At 44.1% G+C, this 24,069-nt stretch overlaps 1 protein-coding gene across 1 annotated transcript; it reads left to right on the forward strand.

Moving 5' to 3' along the window:
* The first annotated feature begins 265 nt into the window (after positions 1 to 265).
* Positions 266 to 23,638, forward strand: LOC120060854 (potassium voltage-gated channel subfamily C member 1-like). Its single transcript, XM_039010267.1, has 5 exons — positions 266 to 886; positions 19,046 to 20,021; positions 22,160 to 22,345; positions 23,286 to 23,398; positions 23,624 to 23,638. Exons 1-5 carry the CDS (start codon positions 266 to 268, stop codon positions 23,636 to 23,638), a joined length of 1,911 nt encoding a protein of 636 aa, XP_038866195.1.
* Positions 23,639 to 24,069: the final 431 nt, after the last annotated feature.

The raw sequence follows: 24,069 nt of genomic DNA on the forward strand, positions 1-24,069 counted from the left end.
TTGTTAAACCAACTTTACAGCCAACCTGTTTTATCTATTGAAATCGTGTAGTTTATGCAACTGCTGCAATGTCATTTACTACACTCTATGCACCTTACATTAGGAATCATAGCATAACTGTAGTGTAGACTATTACTCTAACTTCATTGGAATTTGAATGTTCATATTTTATCCATAGATAAAATGACATTCCTTTCTCTCCCCGCAGACTCCTCCTCCCTTCTGCTCCCCCGTTCTCTCCTCCTCTCGCTCCCTCCGTTCCTCTATGCTCAGTTCGGTCTGTGTCTCCTCTTTCAAAGGGTGCAAGAGTGGGAAGAAACCGTCCAACAAAGCATGTTACACTGCAGACATGACTTGTCCGTCGGAAAGCGAGAAAATCGTGATAAACTGCGGGGGGGTGCGACATGAAACCTATCGAAGCACACTAAAAACGTTGCCCGGTACCCGCTTATCTTGGCTTACCGAGCCAGACGCCTTTAGCAACTTCGATTACGACCACAGAAACGACGAGTTCTTCTTCGATCGCCACCCATCCGTCTTTTCATTCATCCTCAACTATTACCGCACAGGGAAGTTGCACTGTCCGAACGATGTGTGCGGTCCGCTGTTCGAAGAGGAGCTGGCATTCTGGGGCATCGATGAGACGGACGTGGAGGCGTGTTGCTGGATGAATTATCGCCAGCACAGGGACGCAGAGGAGGCGTTGGACAGCTTTGAGAATCCCGAACCGGAGTTGGCAGAGGACGACCCAGCGCTGCCAGGACATGAAGGGGACATGAAAAGACTGTGCTTGCATGAGGACGGAAGGAAAAAGACTTGGTGGGAAATCTGGCGGCCCAGAATGTGGGCCCTTTTTGAAGACCCTTATTCCTCAAAATATGCCCGGGTGAGTGACTCTTTTTTTCTTAATTGATTGCTTTAAATGTCATATTTGTCATTTCAACTGTGACAACTAACATCTGAGTTACAATAGGTTGTTGAAAGTTTCTAACATTAGCTTTCCATGAACAACCAATATGCCTAGTTGTTATGAATAATGAATGCTAGATTTTCATTCAAGCAATCATAATCGAGCAGGTAGGCTATGACTTCCTTGACAGTTTGCTTGTGTTAAGTCGCAAGATATAGACTCACGGATACGGAATAATTCATTGTGATAGCATAGGAAAAATTATATGGCTGCTATTTTAATTTCAGATTGCAGACTATCGGCTAGCCTACTTGTTGATATTATTTCGCTATGAGGGTGCTGCCAAATCAAATATTTGCCATCGATATTAATCACATATTTTTTAAATTCATGATTTCACATTACTATTAGCTACATAATTTAGCCTGCTACAAGAGGTTCAATACCTGCATCCAAGCGAAATGTTTTCTCCGTTTCACTCCCGTAGCCTACCTAACCTACCCAACATTCTTCATTCGCCTGTTTTATGATGCGCCTAGGTACGCTGTATTTCATGTTATTTATTGAGCGCTCATTTAATCCTAGCCTTTATACATCGAGGCTTGAACATAAAACAAGTCCCCTTTTCGTTTTTCTCCATTTGTCCTTGGGGATTCTCATTTGTAGTTAGCTTAGGCGATGATAAATCCCCTTCATGCACTCTTTTCAGACCCATTTCCTAGAAGCTGCCTTCGATTCGAATCAGTTGGATTTCAAGTTAATAGTAATGAGAGCCGATGAGTGGAATTTTTCACAGGCTTTCACTGTTTGTTGAATGATTATCCTTGAAAGTGCAGAAGTCACATATAGTATAATATACTGTAAGGGTAACACGATGAATGATTTCCTATTTTCCCCAGGATACAGGGTTTTGATAAAGATTATGGATTGAATAATTGAATCGAATAGGCTATGGTTCTTTATCCACACATGCCCTTAGGAATTAACATGCACGCAATGCCTAATTAGCTGGCCGTATGGTTTGCTTTGTGTATAGAGAAGTTACATTCATGCATATGGTAACATACACTCCTATTTATTTTGAGTACAGTACGTTTCCGGCTTTATGACAATGCAAAACACTACTCTTTAGGCACATACACACTCTGTATGAATGCATGTAACCAGGTAGCTCACACAAACACAGGCACACAACAGACACAAAGACACCTGCAGCAAAAACATTAGAGATCCAAGTATCTGTACTGCACATGCAAACATACAGTATCTGTCAAAAGTTTGGACACACCTACTCATTCAAGGGTTTAATAGTGAAGACATCAAAACTATAAAATAACATTGATTTGTTTAAAAGTGTTAAACAAATCAAAATATGTTTTATATTTGAGATTCTTCAAAGTAGCAAACCTTTGCCTTGATGACAGCTTTGCACACTCTTGGCATTCTCTCAACCAGCTTCACCTGGAATGCTTTTCCAACAGTCTTGAAAAAGTTCCCACATATGCTGAGCACTTGTTGCATGCTTTTCCTTCACTCTGCGGTCCAACTCATCCCAAACCATCTCAATTGGGTTTCAGGTAAGACCCAGGTGCAGACTGTGTAGAAGTAACAATGTTTATTGTAACAACAGGGGCAGGCAAACGACAGGTCATGGTAGGCTGGGGTCGATAATCCAGAGTAGTGGGGCCAAGGTACAGGACAGCAGAAAGGCTCAGGGTCAGTGGCAGGCAGAGTGGTCAGGCAGGCTGGCTCGGAGTCAGGACAGGCAGGGGTCAAAACCAGGAGGGTGAGAAAAGAGAGACTGGAAAAAGCAGGAGAAGAGACACAAAACGCTGGTGGGCTTGAACAAACAAGACGAACTGGCACAGACAGACAGAAAACACAGGTATAAATACCCAGGGGATAAGTGCGGAAGATGGGCGACACCTGGAGGGGGTGGAGACAAGCATAAGGACAGGTGAAACAGATCAGGGCGTGACATTAGGGTGAGGTTGGGTGATTGTGGAGGCCAGGCCATCTGATGCAGCACTCCATCACTCTCCTTCTTGGTCAAATAGCCCTTACACAGCCTGGAGAAATGTTGGGTTATTGTCCTGTTGAAAAACAAATGATAGTCCTACTAAGCGCAAACCAGATGGGATGGCGTATCACTGCAGAATGCTGTGGTAGCCATGCTGGTTAAGTGTGCCTTGAATTCTAAATAAATCACTGACAGTGTCACCAGCAAAGCACCCCCACATCATCACACCTCCTCCTCCATGCTTCACGGTGGGAACCAAACATGAGGAGATCATCCGTTCACCTACTCTGCGTATCACAAAGACACGGCGGTTGAAACAAACATCTCAAATTTGGACTTATCAGACCAAAGGACAGATTTCCACCATTGCCTTGGCCCAAGCAAGTCTCTTCTTGTTGTTAGTGTCCTTTAGTAGTTGTTTCTTTGCAGAAATTTGACCATGAAAGCGTGATTCACTCAGTCTCCTCTGAACCGTTGTACCGATGTTGAGATGTCTCATTTATTTGGGCTGCAATCTGAGTTGCAGTTAATTGTCGATTTCTGAGGCTGGTAACTCTAATGAGCTTATCCTCTGCAGCAGAGGTAACTCCGGGTCTTCCTGTCCTGTGGCGTTAGTCATGAGAGCCAGTTTCATCATAGCGTTTGATGGTTAATGCTACTGCACTTGAAGAAACTTTCAAAGTTCTTGAAATGTTCCGGATTGACTGACCTTCATATCTTAAAGTAATGATGGACTGTCATTTCTCTTTGCTTATTTGAACTGTTCTTGCTTCAACATGGACTTGGTCTTTTACCAAATAAGGCTATCTTCTGTATATGACCCCTACCTTGTCACAACACAGCTGAATAGCTCAAACGCATTAAGAAGGAAAGAGATTCCACAAATTAACTTTTAACAAGGCACACCTGTTAATTAAAATGCATTCCAGGTGATTACCTCATGAAGCTGGTTGAGAGAATGCCAAAGAGTGTGCAAAGCTGTCATCAAGGCAAAGGGTGGCTATTTTGAAGAATCTCAAATATAAAATATATTTTTATTTGTTTAAAACTTTTTTGGTTACTACATGATTCCTTATGTGTTATTTCATAGTTTTGCTGTCTTCACTATTGTTCGACAATGTAGAAAATAGTAAAAATATAGAAAAACCCTGGAATGAGTAGGTGTGTCCAAACTTTTGACTGATACTGTAAGTATACAAATACACATCATTACATGCATGCTCAACAAAACATGCCAACATACAGAACCAAGTAGCACATACGCACACACACACATCCACCCCTGCACACACACACCACACACACCCCATCCTACACACACTGCATCTCTCTTTCTAGTACAGTCTAACCTGGCTGTAGAAACTTTGTAGCTGTCCAATAGAGGACAACAAAGGACAAAAACATGACCAAAAGATAAATGGATGTGTTACCAGAGGACAAGACCGGACAATCTGAACATCCTCTCGTGCCTGTATCGTGCCTGTATCGTGCCTGTATCGTGCCTGTATCGTGCCTGTATCGTGCCTGTATCGTGCCTGTATCGTGCCTGTCCGTGTCAGGGTTAGATAGATACATAGTCTGGAGTGGGTCACCTGATCTTTTCCTGTGCCCGCATTGGCTTTAATGTAGTGTAACAGGAAGTGCCTCGATTGGGTGCTCTCGCTGATGGCGGAGACTACACGAATGGGATCGATTCCCGACCGTCACCCCTAAGTCCAGGGTTTCTTGAACCGGGACATATGGGTGACATGCTTGAAATTATGGATCTACATATGTCTCATTGTGTGTGTATGCGCGTGAGAGTGTGTGTGTTTGTTGACCATGCACTGGTAGACTCAGAAGGTAGTGGATATGTGGACAGAGCTACACCGATGCACCTAGCATTTCTGACAAATGGATATACCTTGTCTGCAGTTGTCTGCAGTTGACTGTTATTATATCTCTATTATATCTATGTGCCTCACATGTACATACTACCTCAATCAGCCTGACTAACCGGTGTCTGTATGTAGCCTCGCTACTTTTTACTGTTGTTTTATTTCTTTACTTACCTATTGTTCACCTAACACCTTTTTTGCACTATTGGTTAGAGCCTGTAAGTAAGCATTTCACTGTAAGGTCTACACCTGTTGTATTCGGCGCACGTGACAAATAAACTTTGATTTGATTTGATATCCAGTTATTACACTGTAATAACTATTTCAGTAACTAAAACATATACATTGTATGGTAAACTATTCTGTACAACACCATACATCTTTGTTTCATATGAGCATGTGTGCAACCTAACCTGCCTGCATCTCATCATTACACCCATATCCATCTCCATGGTTGTCTATATTTTACTGATGGTGGTCTGCGTGTTGAAGCATGTTAATCTGTGTGATATAAATCAGAGGGTAGCTTGTTGACTGTATTCATCATACCAGCCAAGATCTATTGGTGGGCGTGAACACAGCCCCACCCAGGCCGGCGTTATGGCGGGCCTTAGGGGGCCTGGCCCGCCCTACCATACCTCCTTGCCAGTCAAAATAAAATATTTAAATATTGATAATATATTAGACCAAGATGCGCGCCGACAGAAAGATCCATCAATCTCAGATTAAGCATCCGAGTGAGCGAAATAGCCCCCTTTGTCTCAGTATGTGTATCCCATGTAACTGGTGCTGTCTGGACAAAATGAGTACGGCATACTCTATTTGTCCAGACAGCATCAGATACATGTGATACGTGCAGTATATTAAGACAGCTCACTCAGATGCTTTATCCCGTGAGATAGTTTCAGCTAGGATATAGTGATGCCGTAGCGCGGGGGAGCGGTGCAGAATATACAGAGCTGAAAAAAATATTTCTGGAAAATGTATTCTGCTAAATTCAAAATAAATGATTGAATTGCTACTAAAATTCCATGAAAATGATAGAATGACAAAGTAAATCAATATGTCGGCTATAGCAGCCTATAGGTATGTAAATTGTGGTTTCTTCCATGTCTTCTCTCTCTCTCTGGCGGGGTGCAAATGATGGATAACTGTAGGCGTGTGTACAGAGGCCCGTCGTTTGGAGGTGTGACCATTTTGAGCGGTTCAAATCCGATGTTACAAGAACAACCACAGACAAAATGATCTACCAAAGAGTTGCTAAAACGGCTGTCCTCAAAACAGTTTGTTATGGACTTGGGGCTCATGTACGATGCACTTGAACTCGCTCTACTGCTTAGTTTACAGAAACGTACCATCTGTATTGCATATGCAGACAAACTGATCCACCGCATTAACCTTCTCATCACACCAACGAGATCTAGGATCCAAATTCACCACGTCTGCCACGATGTTGATGAAACTCCACGGACCCCCTCTTGCGCAGTGTAACCCGAGAACGATACGTGACCACTTGGTTACGGTGTTGTCCTTTCAGGACCACGATTCAAAGGGTGCTCAAACCTCTTAAAATAATCCTCATCAAGTTCTGTCCTATTCATCGTTTATTATTATTATTATCACAAATAGAAGATTATTACTTCTCACAATGGTACTTGTTTAGTACAGATAAATCAAAGCGGAATCAATCAAAGATAACAAAACCGAAGATAATAGCGTATACTGCAGAATAGTAGGTCTATAATACTGTATGTCACACCAAAACACATCCTCAGTCGTTTCTTATCTGAAGCTGAATAGTCAATTGTTTTCCCTTATGCGGCCAAAACTAAACAGCACACCACTAGGCAGGTTACAGTTGAAGTTGGAAGTTTACATACTCTTAGGTTGGAGTCATTAAAACTCGTTTTTCAACCACTCCACACATTTCTTGTTAACAGACTATAGTTTTGTCAAGTCGGTTAGGACATCTACTTTGTGCATGACACAAGTCATTTTTCCAACAATTGTTTACAGACAGATTATTTCACTTCTAATTCACTGTATCACAATTCCAGTGGGTCAGAAGTTTACATACACTAAGTTGACTGTGCCTTTAAACAGCTTGGCTTTAGAAGCTCCTGATAGGCTAATTGACATCATTTGAGTCAATTGGAGGTGTACATGTGGATGTATTTCAATTCAAGGCCTACCTTCAAACTCATACTCAAACTCATACTTCCAAAGTTGTGGCAAAATGGCTTAAGGACACCAAAGTCAAGGTATTGGAGTGGCCATCACAAAGCTCTGACCTCAATCCTGTAGAAAATTTGTGGGCAGAACTGAAAAAGTGTGTTCGAGCAAGGAGGCCTACAAACTTGACTCAGTTACACCAGCTCTGTCAGGAGGAATGGGCCAAAATTCACCCAACTTATTGTGGGAAGCTTGTGGAAGGCTACCCGAAACGTTTGACACAAGTTAAACAATTTAAAGGCAATGCTACCAAATACTAATTGAGTGTATGTAAACTTCTGACCCACTGGGAATGTGATGAAAGAAATAAAAGCTGAAATAAATCATTCTCTCTACTATTATTCTGACATTTCACAATCTTAAAATAAAGTGGTGATCCTAATTGACCTTAGACAAGGAATATTTACTAGGATTAAATGCCAGAAATTGTGAAAAACTGAGTTTAAATGTATTTGGCTAAGGTGTATGTAATCTTCCGACTTCAGTCCGGATGTGCATGTAATCACATCCGGACTGGTGTGATGCTTTTATCTTTTGATCTGGTGTACAGATCTACATTTTTATCATTGAGGAAATAACGCATACTATTACACATGTATGAGTGTTATAGTTTATACAGCTACTATTATGGCAGGGTAAGTTTTACACCACTTTTCTAAACTCGACTGATAAAAGCGTAGCTTTTAGAATGTTTAAATCTCACCTTAGTGTATATGACATATGCAGTACAGTAGGGTATTACTATAAACATATGCAGGTGGTTGCATTGTATGCTAACCATTGTTTGACCTTTTTTTATGATTCAAAATATGTTAAAGGCATACGTTACTACTATAGGATTTACGTATTGTAATAGACCCCACTACCTTTCAAACAATTTTTGGAATTTGGTCAGCCGTTTTTGGTTAAAGATAGGTATTTTTTAATCTACCTCCATCTTTTCCTGTCTTCCCTGGTGTTGCATGTTTTAGTTTTTTACCACTAGCCTAATAACTAGCCTAACCTAGCCCTGGACAAATGCCTAGCCCAACCTATGCTAGCTCTGGACAAATGCCTAGCCTAGCCTTCAACTAACACGTCCTGCCTGACTTAAGTAATACAGGCACGAGAGGATGTTCAGATTGTCCGGTCTTGTCCTCTGGTAACACATCCATTTATCTTTTGGTCATGTTTTTGTCCTTTGTTTTCCTCTATTCCATTTATATCCTCCTAACCCCCCTCTCATGTTCTCCTGTCATTCCCTGCATGTGGTTGTTACATCAACTGGTCCCCCCACTCCCTCCCTCTCGTCTGCCCCCCTGTACAGCCTACATACAAGATCAGATTTTCTACCCATTTTACTGTGTTAGGCTTTTTTTGTTGCTATGTGTACCCAAGTCTACTGTGTGCATGTGTGTGTTAGAGAGAGTAGTAGAGAGAGACTGAGAGAGACAAACAAACAGAGAAGGTAAATGCCTCTCAGGTAAGGCTAGCATACCTTGATGGTAAAACCATCTACTGTATAATGTTTTCCATACACATGAATATGATGGTGACCGTAAAGTGCTATGACTAGCAGTACTTTGAGTAGTATTACTAACTATCATCACCATCACTACCACCACCATCATCATCTCCGAATCAGAAAAACATGTATTTTCCTACGAGAAGAAAATCTTGCCTCCACCATACTCACTACCACCAACACCATCAAATTAACAACCACAGCTGAAACTCTCTGCTGTGCTGTGTGTATGGTCCTTAGCCAATGCAGGAACGCTGTGTGCAGGTCCCGCACTGGTACCTCCTAGTTCCATGGGATGGGGGACGGTGAACCTGACTCAGTTACACAAGCTCTGTCGGGAGGAATGGGCCAAAATGATTGTGGGAAGGTTGTGGAAGGCTACACGAAACGTTTGACACAAGTTAAACAATTTAAAGGCAATGCTACACTGAATTAGTATTTGGTATGCAAACTTCTGACCCACTGGGAATGTGATGAAAGAAATAAAAGCTGAAATAAATCATTCTCTCTACTATTTTTCTGCCATTTCACCTTCTTAAAATAAAGTGGTGATCCTAACTGATCTAAAACAGGGAATATTTACTAGGATTACATTTCAGGAATTGTGAAAAACCTAGTTTAAATGTATTTGGCTAAGGTGTATGTAATCTTCTGACTTCAACTGTATATTATATACACTTTCTTCTTAAATGCTTCTTCCTCTGCTCTTAAGGTTCCTTGGAGAACTCTTGCCAGATTAAGAACCTTTGAGTTAGCTGTGGGGTCCTTGATGTGGCATCTACGGATATTCAGAATTCTTAAAAGTTCTTGAAATGTATGGAAACCTGGAGATGTGGCCCTTTCATAGCACGTAGCAAATTGGCCAGTGTTAACTAGTGTTGATTTGTCAGTGTAACATTTCTAGTGACAATTCAAGAGTTTAAATTAACACTGTAAAGAGCTAAATTACCATCCAGAGTTGAACCAAAACCACACCTATCTTTATCATATTTCCCAGCATGCTTTATTGCAGTTGATTTTTAGAATTGTTTGCTTCAACATCTATGTTTTGACATGCACATTGATTGATTCATTAACCTTATGCTACTCAAATCTTTCTAAACTATTCTAATTTGTCACTTGAACTTATTGGACTCGTTACTGAACTGCTTGTTCCAGTTTAGATGTTTAAGGTAGTCTCATATCTTAGTCTTCCCAACGCTGGCAGTCATTCTGAATGCAACTTGCGGGTGAATAAAAATGCCAAATGTTGGATATCCCCACTCTGGCAGGATTCCAATAGGAATTGCACATCATTTTGCAAGCCAGCATAATGTGACTTGCAGGTGTAATATGGAGTGTAATATGGAGTTTTCAGTGTAAAACTAGACCCTCAAAAAAAGGACTTTCACCTTAAAGAATGACATTTTAATGGCAAAATATTCACTTAGGATCTCACTTGGTGAAGGACATCAAAAGTGAAACTGGATGAATGCATCAACTATGTCTCCATCACTAGCAAATATAATCATGGGTAGTATTGGTATCTCTAAAATTCACTCAAAAGGCACTCTGGGAAATATGCAAATAAGGCTTAAAATCCTACAGCAGGGCTATTCAATTCCGATCCTGGAGGGACAAAACATTTCTGGTTTGTATGGTTCTTCAAAGAACAATCACATTTCTGGTTCTTCAGAGGCCCTAAAATGGTTCCCCCATGGCAGTGGTTCCCAAACGTTTTATAGCCTCATACCCCTTCAAACATTAAACCTCCAGCTGCATACACCCTCTAGCACCAGTGTCAGCGCACTCGCAAATGTTGTTTTTTGTCATCGTTGTAAGCCTGCCACACACACACACTATATATGATGCATTTATTAAACATAAGAAAGAGTTTGAGTTTTTGTCACAACGCTGCTCATTGGAAGTGACAAAGAGCTCTTATAGGACCAAGGCACAAATACTAAAAAATAATAATCAATAATTTTGCTCTTTATTTAACCATCTTACATATAAAAGCTTATTTGTTCATCGTAAATTGTGAATAACTCACCACAGGTTCATGAGAAAGGTGTGCTTGAAAGGATGCACATAACTCTGCAATGTTGGGTTGTATTGGAGAGTCTCAGTCTTAAATCATTTCCCACACACAGTCTGTGCCTGTATTTAGTTTTCATGCTAGTGAGGGCTGAGAATCCAGTCTCACATAGGTACGTGGTTGCAAAGGGCATCAGTGTCATAACAGCGCGATTTGCCAAGGCATGTTACTCTGAGCGCAGACCAATCCAGAAATCTGGCAGTGGCTTCTGATTAAATTCAATTTTCACAGAACTGCTTGTTGCAATTTCGATGAGGCTCTCTTGTTCAGATATTGTTAAGTGGACTGGAGGCAAGGTATGAAAGGGATAACGAATCCAGTTGTTTGTGTCATCCGTTTCGGGAAAGTACCTGCGTAATTGCGCACCCAACTCACTCAGGTGCTTCACTATATCACGTTTGACATTGCCCGTAAGCTTGAGTTAATTTGCACACAAAAATCATACAAGGATGTTAAGACCTGTGTGTTGTCCTTGTTAATGCAGACAGAGAAGAGCTCCAACTTCTTAATCATAGCCTCAATTTTGTCCCGCACATTGAATATAGTTGCGGAGAGTCCCTGTAATCCTAGATTCAGATCATTCAGGCGAGAAAAAACATCACCCAGATAGGCCAGTCGTGTGAGCAGCTCATCATCATGGAAGCGGTCAGACAAGTGAAAATGATGGTCTGTAAAGAAAACTTTAAGCTCGTCTCTCAATTTTAAAAAAACTTGTCAATACTTTGCCCCTTGATAACCAGGGCACTTCTGTAAGTTGTAAAAGTTTTACATGGTCGCTGCCAGTATATCATTGCATAGTGCAGAAAATACACGAGAGTTCAGGGGCCTTGCTTTAACAAAGTTAACTATTTTCACTGTAGTGTTCAAAACGTCTTTCAAGCTGTCAGGCATTCCCGTGGCAGCAAGAGCCTCTCGGGGGATGCTGCAGTGTACCCAAGTGGCATCGGGAGCAACTGCTTGCACGCGTTACCACTCCACTTTGTCTCCCTGTCATGGCTTTTGCACCATCAGTATAGATACCAACATGAGCAGCAGCTACGTTTGGCTCCATATGAACCGTTAGTGGAATTCCCACGAGAGAGAAACGGTTAATGTGATTGGATGTTAATTATTTGACTAGGCTTCCTGTGTTTGACATTGTGTTGTTATTTCGCTGAACACTAGATGGTTTCATTTTAGTTTTGGCAGTGAAACGAGGCTACTCAGGCAAGAAAAAACCTCACCCAAATGTATAGCCCCGTTGTAAAATATAAATGGACTGTTTGAAAATTTTAATAAAAAATAAAAAATAAATATATATATATATGTGTATATATATATTTTTTTAAATGTGAATCACATTTTTATTTGGCGTACCCATGACGGCATTGCGCGTACCCCTGGGTGAATAGCTGCCCTATGGCATAAATCTTAAGAAACTTACTTGGTTCCAACTTTATTTTTAGGAGTGTATGTGAACAACAGAGAATGTACACATAGGAGATGCATAACACAGTGATGGCACTCAGGCATTTGACATACAGTATATGGTGTTTACTAAAGTATGAATTTATCCCCAAAAAATGTATTCCCGGTCATATCTGTGTTTTATTATTTATATGATAATGCACAAAGTATCTATACAGTATCTATGCAGGTCGGGTAACTGTAAGAATGGCATGGGAAAAGATGAGGCTAGTAGCCATGCACAAATATTATCACTCCTGTGTAATTGACTCAGGAACATTTCAATGGTCCAGTGTAATGAGCTCCACTACACACAGTACAGTCAGACAGACAGTCAGGTAATTTACAGACTGCAAAGACAGCAAATGCCAGCAAAACAAATCGCATCGATGAGTGAGTGAGGAAAAAGGGAGCGCTGCGAAGGATGAACATCAAAGCGGAAATAAAACAACTCCCTTTTTCTGAACTGAGTCACCATCTCTTTACGAGAAACAGTCTGGGCAGGTTGCATATCTCAGCGCCGGAATGCTGTTATAACTTTGCTTGTTTTTTTGCTCTCTGTCTGTCACGTTCCTGATCTGTTTTCTGTTGTTTGGTATGTGTTTATTGGTCAGGGCGTGAGTTTTGGGTGGGCAGTCTATGTTTTCTGTTTCTATGTTGGTTTTGGGTTGCCTGGTATGGCTCTCAATTAGAGGCAGGTGTTTGACGTTTCCTCTGATTGAGAGTCATATTAAGGTAGGTTGTTCTCACTGTTTGTTTGTGGGTGATTGTCGTCCGTGTCTGTGTCTGCGCACCACACGGGACTGTAGCGTTTGTTCGTTCGTTTGTGATAGTCTGTACCTGTTCCTACGTGCTTCGTGTTATATGTAAGTTCTCATGGTTTAGGTCAGTCTACATTCGTTTTTGTTATTTTTGTAATCCTTCCAAGTGTTTGTTTTCGTGTTTCGTAGTTTGCTGTAATAAATCATTATGTATTCACAACCCGCTGCACTTTGGTCGAATCACTACTCCTCCTCTTCGTATGAAGAGGAGGAGGAATGCCGTTACAGAATCACCCACCAAACCCAGATCAAGCAGCGGGTTAACGGACAGCAACGACAGCAGCAGTGGGTCAAGGAGGATTGGACATGGGAAGAGATTCTGGACGGAGAAGGACCCTGGGCAGAGCCAGAGGAGTGTCGCCGTCCCAAGGCGGAGCTGGAGGCATCTAAAGCGGAGAGGCGACGATATGAGGAGGCAGCACGGAAGCAAGGCTGGAAGCCCGCAAGTACAACCCAAAAATTTATTGGGGGGGGGCTAAAGGGTAGTGTGGCGAAGTCAGGTAGGAGACCTGCGCCAACTTCCCGGGCTTACCGTGGAGAGCGAGAGTACGGGCAGACACCGTGTTACGCAGTAGAGCGCATGGTGTCTCCTGTACGTGTTCATAGCCCGGTGCGGGTTATTCCACCTCCCCGCACTAGCCGGGCTAGAGTGAGCATTGAGCCAAGTGCCATGAAGCCGGCTCAACATATCTGGCCTCCAGTACGTCTCCTCGGGCCGGTGTACATGGCACCAGCCTTACGCATGGTGTCCCCGGTTCGCCAACACAGCCCAGTGCGGGTTATTCCACCTCCCCGCACTGGACGGGCTACGGGGAGCATGCAACCAGGTAAGGTTGGGCAGGCTCAGTGCTCAAGGGAGCCAGTACGCCCACACGGTCCGGTATATCCGGCGCCACCTTCCCGCCCCAGCTCAGTACCACCAGTGCCTACACCACGCACCAGGCTTCCAGTGCGTCTCCAGAGCCCTGTACGCACTGTTCCTTCTCCCCGCACTCGCCCTGAGGTGCGTGCCCTCAGCCCGGTACCTCCAGTTCCGGTACCACGCACCAGGCCTACTGTGCGCCTCAGCAGGTCAGAGTCGGCTGTCTGCCCAACGCCGCCTGCACTGTTAGTCTGCCCAGCACCGTCTGAGCCATCTGTCTGCCCAGCATCGTCTGAGCCATCTGTCTGCCCAGCGCCGTCTGAGCCATCCGTCTGTCCAGCGCCGTCTGAGCCATCTGTCTGCCCAGCGCCGTCTGAGCCATCCGTCTGCCCAACGCCGTCTGAGCCATCCGTCTGCCCAACGCCGTCTGAGCCATCCGTCTGCCCAGCGCCTTCTGAGCCATCCGTCTGCCCCGAGCCATTAGAGCCGCCCGTCTGCCCCGAGCCATTAGAGCTGCCAGCCAGTCAGGAGCTGCCAGAGCCGCCAGCCAGTCAGGAGCTGCCAGAGCCGCCAGCCAGTCAGGAGCTGCCAGAGCCGCCAGCCAGTCAGGAGCTGCCAGAACCGCCAGACAGTCATGAGCTGCCCTACAGTCATGAGCTGCCCTACAGTCATGAGCTGCCCTACAGTCATGAGCTGCCACTCAGTCCGGAGCTGCCACTCAGTCCGGAGCTGCCACTCAGTCCGGAGCTGCCACCCAGTCCGGAGCTGCCACCCAGTCCGGAGCTGCCACCCAGTCCGGAGCTGCCACTCAGTCCGGAGCTGCCATTAGTACAGAGTTGTCCCTCTGTCCTAAGCTACCTCTCTGTCCTGAGCTACCTCTCTGTCCTGAGCTACCTCTCTGTCCTGAGCTACCTCTCTGTCCTGAGCTGTCTCCTCTATGTAGGAGGGGCCTTAGTGAAGGTTCCTGGACCATGGTCGGGGGCGAGGGTCGCCACTCAAAGGACGCTAAGGAGGGGGACAAAGACAGTGGTGGAGTGGTGTCCTCGTCCACCGCCGGAGCCGCCACCGCGGACAGATGCCCACCCAGACCCTCCCCTTGAGTTGTAGGGGTGCGCCCGGAGTTCGCACCTTGAGGGGGGGGTTCTGTCACGTTCCTGACCTGTTTTCTGTTGTTTGGTATGTGTTTATTGGTCAGGGCGTGAGTTTTGGGTGGGCAGTCTATGTTTTCTGTTTCTATGTTGGTTTTGGGTTGCCTGGTATGGCTCTCAATTAGAGGCAGGTGTTTGACGTTTCCTCTGATTGAGAGTCATATTAAGGTAGGTTGTTCTCACTGTTTGTTTGTGGGTGATTGTCGTCCGTGTCTGTGTCTGCGCACCACACGGGACTGTAGCGTTTGTTCGTTCGTTTGTGATAGTCTGTACCTGTTCCTACGTGCTTCGTGTTATATGTAAGTTCTCATGGTTTAGGTCAGTCTACATTCGTTTTTGTTATTTTTGTAATCCTTCCAAGTGTTTGTTTTCGTGTTTCGTAGTTTGCTGTAATAAATCATTATGTATTCACAACCCGCTGCACTTTGGTCGAATCACTACTCCTCCTCTTCGTATGAAGAGGAGGAGGAATGCCGTTACACTGTCCATGAAATTCGCCCGGCGAGAGAGAGTTTTGGAAAGGATTTAGCTAGGCTCAGAGATGCAAGATATTGTAGTATATTGATATGATCCTGTTTGTAGATGGTGCTATTCTACAGAGGCAGAGAGAAAGGGAAGCAGTGTGCAAACAGCAACTGAAGAGTACCAATGACACTCACTGTGTTTTAGTTCATCCCATTGCTTTCTTGGTGGTGTAGGATGTCATTTCCTCAAAATGGTCCAGAGATTGTAGCTTATTTAGGCGGTCGGCTAATGTTTAACTTCCATCCCCAAGTTGAAAGACAGTATCTGCACACCACATCAACTCAGATACTGTGTATTTTAGTTGATGAATTGCATCACACACTTTCTTTTTAAAAATGTATTTCCCCTTTATTTAACCAGGTAGGCCAGTTGAGAACAAGATCTCATTAACAACTGCAACCTGGCCAAGATAAAGCAAATCAGTGCGACACAAACAACAACACAGAGTTACACATGGAATAAACAAACGTACAGTCAATAACACAATAGAAATGATCTATATACAGTGTGTGCAAATGAGGTAAGATTAGGGAGGTAAGGCAATAATTAGGCTGTAGTGGCAAAATAGTTACAATTTAGCAATTAAACACTGGAGTGATAGATGTGCAGAAGATGAATGTGCAAGTTAAAGATACTTGGTGAAAAGGGAAAAAAATTAAAATAACAATATGGGGATGAGGTAGTTGGATGGGCTATTTACAGATGGGCTATGTACAGGTGCAATGATCTGTGAGCTGCTCTGACATCTGATGCTTAAAGTTAGTGAGGGAGATATGAGTCTCCAGCTTCAGTGATTTTTGCAATTCGTTCCAGTCATTGGCAGCAGAGAACTGGAAGGAAAGGCAGCCAAAGGAGGAATAGGCTTTGGGGGTGACCAGTGAGATGTACCTGCTGGAGCGCATGCTACGGGTGGGTGCTGCTATGGTGACCAGTGAGCTGAGATAAGGCGTGGCTTTACCTAGCAAAGACTTATAGATGACCTGCAGCCAGTGGGTTTGGCGACGAATATGTAGCAAGGGCCAACCAACGAGAGCGTACAGGTCGTAGTGGTGGGTAGTATACGGGGCTTTGGTGACAAAACGGATGGCACTGTGATAGACTGCATCCAATTTGCTGAGTAGAGTGTTGGAGGCTATTTTGTAAATGACATCGGCAAAGTCAAGGATCGGTAGGATAGTCAGTTTTATGAGGGTATGTTTGGCAGCATAAGTGAAGGATGCTTTGTTGCGAAATAAGAAGCCGATTCTAGATTTAATTTTGGTTTGGAGATGCTTAATGTGAGTCTGGAAGGAGTGTTTACAGTCTAACCAGACACCTAGGTGTTTGTAATTGTCCACATATTCTAAGTCAGAACCGTCCAGAGTAATGATGCTGGACGGGCGGGCAGGTCTGGGCAGCGATCGGTTGTAGAGCATGCATTTAGTTTTACTTGAATTTAAGAGCAGTTGGAGGCCACGGAAGGAGAGTTGTATGGCATTGAAGCTCATCTGGAGGTTAGTTAACACAGTGTTTAAAGAAGGGCCAGAAGTATACAGAATGGTGTCGTCTGCGTAGAGGTGGAGGTGGATCACCAGCAGCAAGAGCGACATCATTGATATATACAGAGACAAGAGTCGGCCCGAGAATTGAACCCTGTGGCACCCCCATAGAGACTGCCAGAGGTCCGGACAACAGGCCCTCCGATTTGACGCACTGAACTCTGTCTGATAAGTAGTTGGTGAACCAGGCGAGGCAGTCATTTGAGAAACCAAGGCTGTTGAGTCTACTGATAAGAATGTGTTGTTTGACAGAGTCGAAAGCCTTGGCCAGGTCGATGAATACAGCTGCATAGTATTGTCTTTTATCGATGGCGGTTATGATATCGTTTAGTACCTTGAGCGTGGCTGAGGTGCACCCATGACCAGCTCGGACACCAGATTGCATAGCTGAAGGCACTGTATGTTTTAATTATCTAATGATCATATGTGCCATTTACCAGATGCTTTTATCCAACACGAGTAACATTACAGTGGAGTGCATACATTTTTAGTTGGTGTCTGTGATCCCTGTGGGAATTGAACAAATGACCCTGGCATTGCTAACAACACAGTCTTACCAACTGAGCCACACAGGACCATTGTCACCATATATGGTTAAATTACTATTGTTATAGACTGGATGTTGTCGTTTAGTTTTAGTACATATAGGGCAACCTATAATACAGTTTGAAATGAAGTCTGCCTGTTTGGTTATCTCAAATGAACCCTTTGAGAGGGTTCATTCAGGTTGAGGTCTTGTTGGATGTCTCTGACTGATTGTACTCATGTTGTACCGTCTGATTTTATCAATGGTTAATAAATAAGTACCAGTTTTTAGCACCCATGTCGTGCATTGTAATGCATTATGCATTGCTCAAAAGGTATAATAAATGTACTTATAAGGTATTATGAAGAGGATCTCACGGGAAGTTTTGATATTTACTCAGTTACCAATCATACAATGCTTTATACAGTAGCACCATAATAGTGGTAGTGGTAGTATAAGGAGTACCTATATGGCTAATTGGAGGGTGATTGGAGGGTGTTTTAGACATTTTTGCATTCGCAGAACTCTTTAAAAGTAGTGGGTTAATTACATGACTGAATGGGGATTATTGGTTCCCCAGTACTGTTACCTTGAAATGAAGTGTTAAAATAGAATGCTATCTCAAGCACTTTGGGTTTTAGGGATTTCCACTGTATGATTAATATAGTAGTTGTAAGGGTCCAAATGATGGTCAATACATAATGTACAATAGGGCTGTCAGTCCTTTTACTTTGTTTATAATACTTTATGTGTGAATTGTTATTTCAGCATGACATATTTTCAAATATTTGGGACCACAATTAATCATGCTGGGCCACAAACAGACTCAATGACATGTTTCAGGCCCTTTATGTTGAACATTCAGTATGAAGGGGTGAACACGTGCCCCATCCTGATTTTGAAACCCATCCAGTGCACTCTGAGACACATGGATGTTTATAATCCATCAGTTTAATCCTTTTACGACTATATTTTCTGTTCCCCCGTCACTTTCTTTTGTTTCCTCTCCATCTTTCTTTTACTCCCCTTTTCTCTGTGTCCATGCTGCGCCAACGAAACAGTAGTAGTCTGTATTCTCATTCCAGCCAGGTCTCCTCCCGCTTTCCTCCATTCTGCAGGTTTATTATGTGTGGCTCCCGGTTTTCTATTTTTTCCACCGCTTGTCCTTGGGCTGTCATGCCGATGACCGTTGCAACATTTTTTATGATTGTCAGATTGAGCATCCCTCAGTGCTCGGTCCAGTTTGACCCTGCAGTCACCCTCAAGGTCAACATTATCCCACTTAGGAGTCTAGTCCGGTTTAATAATCTGGCCTCATCTCATCTGATCGAGTAATGCCCTGCAGTGTCCTGTAGGGGCTGACAAACTGTTGAACAATACACCATCTGTTTTTCTAGCGCTGTTGGTTTTGTATATGACTGTAAACCTTCTCTCCTTCCTCTTTCTTTTCTCCTTTACTGTCCCTCTATCTTCAACTTTCTCTTTGCCTTCTGTCTTTTTGCCTTTCCCCTGCTCTCTCTGTCCCTCCACTCTCTGTTTCTTCTGTTCCTCTCCTCCAGTACTGCGCATTCCTCTCCCTTTTGTTCATCCTCATCTCCATCTCTACATTCTGCATGGAGACGCATGAGGCCTTCAACACCATCTACAACAGGACGGAGAACGTGACGGAGGGAAACGTGACGCGCGAGGTGATCGTCTACGAGGTGGTGACCGACAGCTGGCTTACCTACGTGGAGGGCATGTGCGTCGTCTGGTTCACCATTGAGGTGATGGCACGCGTGGTCTTCTGCCCGGACAAGGTCGAGTTCTTCAGGAGCACCCTCAACATCATCGACTTCATTGCCATCATGCCCTTCTACCTGGAGGTGGGGCTGAGCGGCCTGTCCTCCAAAGCCGCCAAGGACGTATTGGGGTTCCTGCGTGTGGTCCGCTTCGTCCGCATCCTGCGTATCTTCAAGCTGACCCGCCACTTCGTGGGGCTTCGCGTCCTGGGCCACACGCTCCGTGCTAGCACCAATGAGTTCCTCCTGCTCATCATCTTCCTTGCTCTCGGAGTGCTCATCTTCGCCACCATGATCTACTATGCCGAGCGCATCGGTGCAGACCCTGACGACCCTACGGCTGCCAAACACACAAACTTCAAGAACATCCCCATTGGCTTCTGGTGGGCCGTGGTCACCATGACCACTCTGGGATACGGGGACATGTACCCCGAGACGTGGTCAGGGATGCTGGTGGGCGCGCTGTGCGCCCTGTCGGGGGTGTTGACCATCGCCATGCCTGTGCCCGTCATCGTCAACAACTTCGGCATGTACTACTCACTGGCCATGGCTAAGCAGAAGCTGCCCAAGAAAAAGGGCAAGCACATCCCCCGGCCAACCATGCCGGGCTCGCCCAACTACTGCAAGCCCGACGCCCTCGCCCTGGCCACTGCCTCACCCCATAGGATCCTGGGTAATGTACTCGGCGAGGTGATCTGGTCCGGAGGCCTCGACTGCCCCCTCGCTCAAGAGGAGATCATAGCAATCAACCGAGGTGAGACATTTCTATTTTTAATCCTCAGACCCCTATTTTAAGACACAGACTGCAAGTTAACAAACTTGCTTCGACCTTGCCTCGTAAGATTGGTATGAGTTTTTAAACACAACATGGAGCTTCGCTGAGCATCTGGACACACCACCACTGGCCTCCAACAAGGGCGTAGAACTCAAATTACCACGGCAAAATATTATAGTTTTTGGCAAAGATGTTGTCAAATTGTACAGTTTAGTGTCAACAGATATCCATTCAATCAAACGTAGGGATTTTCACAGTATGTGAGTGACTCTGGGCTGTATAAGACTTAAGAATCAGAATGTTATCTGACAGCCAGTTACAGGCACTCAGTGATCTCAGTAATAGTACAGTCCTGCAGATCCTTGGGTTGTGGGGTGTGGATTTAGAGTGCCTCTGTCCCTGATAGGGATGGGGGGGTCTGATTCTGAATCTGCCCTTGAGAGAGGGGGGCTGATTCTGAATCTGCCCTTGAGAGAGGGGGGCTGATTCTGAATCTGCCCTTGAGAGAGGGGGGCTGATTCTGAATCTGCCCTTGAGAGATAGCTAATCCATCAGAACTCATAGGTAATTTATGATCAACTGGTGAGTCCACATTTTGCCGACAGGCCTCCATCTGTCTGCATAAAACAAACACAGTACTTTAAATTATAATTTGGATCTCTTCACAACAGCCTAATAGACATACATTTGGTTCAATGGTTTGGTTTAAATGTTAGACAATTTTTTTTTGAAAAACTGAATTGCAATATTTAGTACGTAATATGTGCAGTACTTCCTATTTCATTTGGCATGATTGTGTATGAACCCAATGTCCACACACGACAATATGGCACATGTTGTGTATTTTGTAGCCCTTGAGAAATCATCAGTGAGTCTGCAATTTTAGTATTTTATTGCATCAGCACCTATAGTACCCCACCACTTTCTCGCTATCTTTCTTTTTTGTTGCGGGTTGTCAGTAAGTTTATGAGCAGGAACTCATGTGAGATAAGATTTGACAGCTGTGTCTGAGCGTATAAGCACCAGCCACCATGTAGCGTCAACTCGCACCCCGAACCACCACTTCTATCACTACGTCCAGTGTTTAGTTTACCATGCTGTCTTGCTAAGCCAGGATAGACATGAACTTTGACACATTGGCAATTATCAATTACATATCATAGTAGAATGTATATGTGGGTGTTTTAGAAAACACAGTAGCTTAAGATGGTACTCGGCCCTGAGCTCTAGACTACATAGAGCCACAGGAGGTTGGCGGCACCTTAATTGTGGAGGATGGGCTCGTGGTAATGGCTGGAGCGGAATAGGTGGAATGGTATCAAATACATCAAAAACACAGTTTCCACGTTTGATGTCATTCCATTTGCTCCGTTCCAGCCATTATTATGAGCCGTCCTCCCCTCAGCAGCATCATGTCCATTTAGCCTACATTTGAAACGACTGCTCTTCACTAACGCCATTTACTTTATCACACACAGTGAGAAAGATCATTTATGTTTAAGTCCTAATAAAGTAGTCTATTGCATTGTGTTTTTTTTTAGTAGGACACCATAGTTTGGGATTAGATTTGGCCCAGTTGGAGGCTATTTGACTGAATCCGTCTCTGATTATGTATCTCATCTGCAGTATTCAATTGTGATCAGTAGCTTGTAGTAACACCTCTCCTCCCTATTCCTTTGACTATTTTCTTACACACTTTTTTACAGTGATGGGAGACTGGGGATTCATGATTTCTGTATTGGTGGGCCAAGGTGCCATGCCAAAACCTCAGATATAGCAGCCAATCAAAGCCCCTAAACTCACAACAGCAAGCTCTCTGATTGGGTCAATTGAATCATCAAGTAAGCAACTACTCCCCTCGGGCTATGTTAAAATACCCATACTAACATACTACGTAGAATGAAGCAATGTAATGGGCATGCACCCTAAGTGGTATGCTAGTGTGGATATGGAAACACAGCCCAGTTTGGCCTCAGTCTCCTATCGCAACCTTCTTCCTCTACTATCCAGGTACCTCACTTCACTCCTACTCTCCTATTCCTTCCTTCTCCTTTACTCTCTCTTTCTCCCTTGCTCTTCCCTCCCCTCTTTCCCCATCTCCCCTCCTTTTCCAAAAGAGTCCAAGCAGAACGGCGACGCGGCCACTGCGGTCCTGGCGAATGAGGACTGCCCCACGATTGACCAGGTGCTGAGTCCGGAGCGAGAGGGCGCCCGAATAACACGGGAACGCCACCAGCAGGACCGTGCTTGCTTCCTGCTCAACACCAGGGAATTACGCGCCACAGATGGGAATGTGCGGAAAGGTATGTCGGTCCCGCAGCGGACGGAACTGTAAACACACACCACGTAGTCAACAGAGCTACACATAAGATGCCATAAGGCACAGGCACTGGTACAAATACTCCCTATATAGATGATGCCAACAGAGAAGGTGCGCAAGACACAAATACATACACACTAATTATGTATACATGATCAAATACAGCATATGTGGGAACTGATTTGTGGTTAGTTAGAGAAAACACACAGGCAGACACAAGCAACGGCCAACAGCATCATGGGAAGAGACATGACTGTGTTTGTGTGACAGGGAGGTTACAAACTCTATGTTCTGACAGGACACAACAACACCTACCTACACCAACACATTTACTCTTCTGCTCTGCTCTATGTTTCCACTTATTCACCTCCATACTGTCCTTGTTTTCATCCATCACACTTGGTACCGCCTCTTCTTTCTTCCTGTCTGTATTTTCTGTCCCTCTTTCACTGCCTCAAATTGTCATCCTCCATTTTGTCCTTGTATTTATTTTGGTCTCCTCGCCATCTCTCACTCTCATTGTTTCTCTCTTTCTCTGTCTCTTGGACTCAGACAGTTGACCACGCATTCATTTACCTCGCGCCACTTCTGTTTCATTCTCCCCCTCTCGTCTCCCCTCCGCCTTCTTGTTTGGCTTTGACTCCCACTTCATGCTCCTCCCCCACCCATCTCTTTGGCCCCCATTATTTTCCCTCTACCTTTCCTTTCCTTTCCTCTCCAAAACACACCTTATTTACCCCTGTTTACCCCATGTATACTCTTGTGCTGATTCTGAAATCCAATACCGCATTCCATTTCTTTATCGCTGCAACAAACTTTTTTTTACCACCTACAACCACCAACACCAAACCTGCATCAAACACACACTTTACACTCCTCCCAAACTCTCCACATCCCCGTTGACACTAAACTACAGGCAACAGCCCTGTCAGCCAGCCCAGACTCCCCTTTGGCTGAAGAATGGTATAAGCTGGAAGGGTCTCTGCAACAGCAGAACCTCAATGCAAACTCCACCTCCAAAACTATAGGCCAAGAGGTAACACCTTAAAATCACAGGTAACCAAAATGGAACCCTGTTTTATTCTCCGTTTTTTTTCTAATCCGTCAGCCAAACATTTAATGTTCTCTCAGCTCCATGACATTGAATGTTCTCTCAGCTCCATGACATTGAATGTTCTCTCAGCTCCATGACATTGAATGTTCTCTCAGCTCCATGACATTGAATGTTCTCTCAGCTCCATGACATTTAATGTTCTCTCAGCTCCATGACATTTAATGTTCTCTCAGCTCCATGACATTGAATGTTCTCTCAGCTCCATGACATTGAATGTTCTCTCAGCTCCATGACATTTAATGTTCTCTCAGCTCCATGACATTTAATGTTCTCTCAGCTCCATGACATTTAATGTTCTCTCAGCTCCATGACATTGAATGTTCTCTCAGCTCCATGACATTGAATGTTCTCTCAGCTCCATGACATTGAATGTTCTCTCAGCTCCATGACATTGAATGTTGGCAGTTGCCACTCAAACATACCACCCACAGACACACTTGGACACAGAACACACTCACAGATACACTAGATGACTGCAAATCACAATTATTACCCACTGTGTTCACTGTGTTGTGTTTGTACAGTATGTTTGGTAGAGTTTAAATATCACCCATGAATTGCATTCTGTGTGAATGTAAGTGAGTTTGAATAGT

This window comes from Salvelinus namaycush, chromosome 16, assembly GCF_016432855.1.
Source record: "Salvelinus namaycush isolate Seneca chromosome 16, SaNama_1.0, whole genome shotgun sequence".
In the NCBI taxonomy this organism is placed as follows: domain Eukaryota; kingdom Metazoa; phylum Chordata; class Actinopteri; order Salmoniformes; family Salmonidae; genus Salvelinus; species Salvelinus namaycush.

Excerpts from the sequence above, each read along its gene's own strand:
- LOC120060854 (XM_039010267.1), top strand. The coding sequence starts at position 266 with ATGCTCAGTTCGGTCTGTGTCTCCTCTTTCAAAGGGTGCAAGAGTGGG. Across the intron at positions 887-19,045 it reads ATTCCTCAAAATATGCCCGG|TACTGCGCATTCCTCTCCCT; the intron begins GTGAGTGACTCT and ends CCTCTCCTCCAG. Across the intron at positions 22,346-23,285 it reads AGATGGGAATGTGCGGAAAG|CCCTGTCAGCCAGCCCAGAC; the intron begins GTATGTCGGTCC and ends TACAGGCAACAG.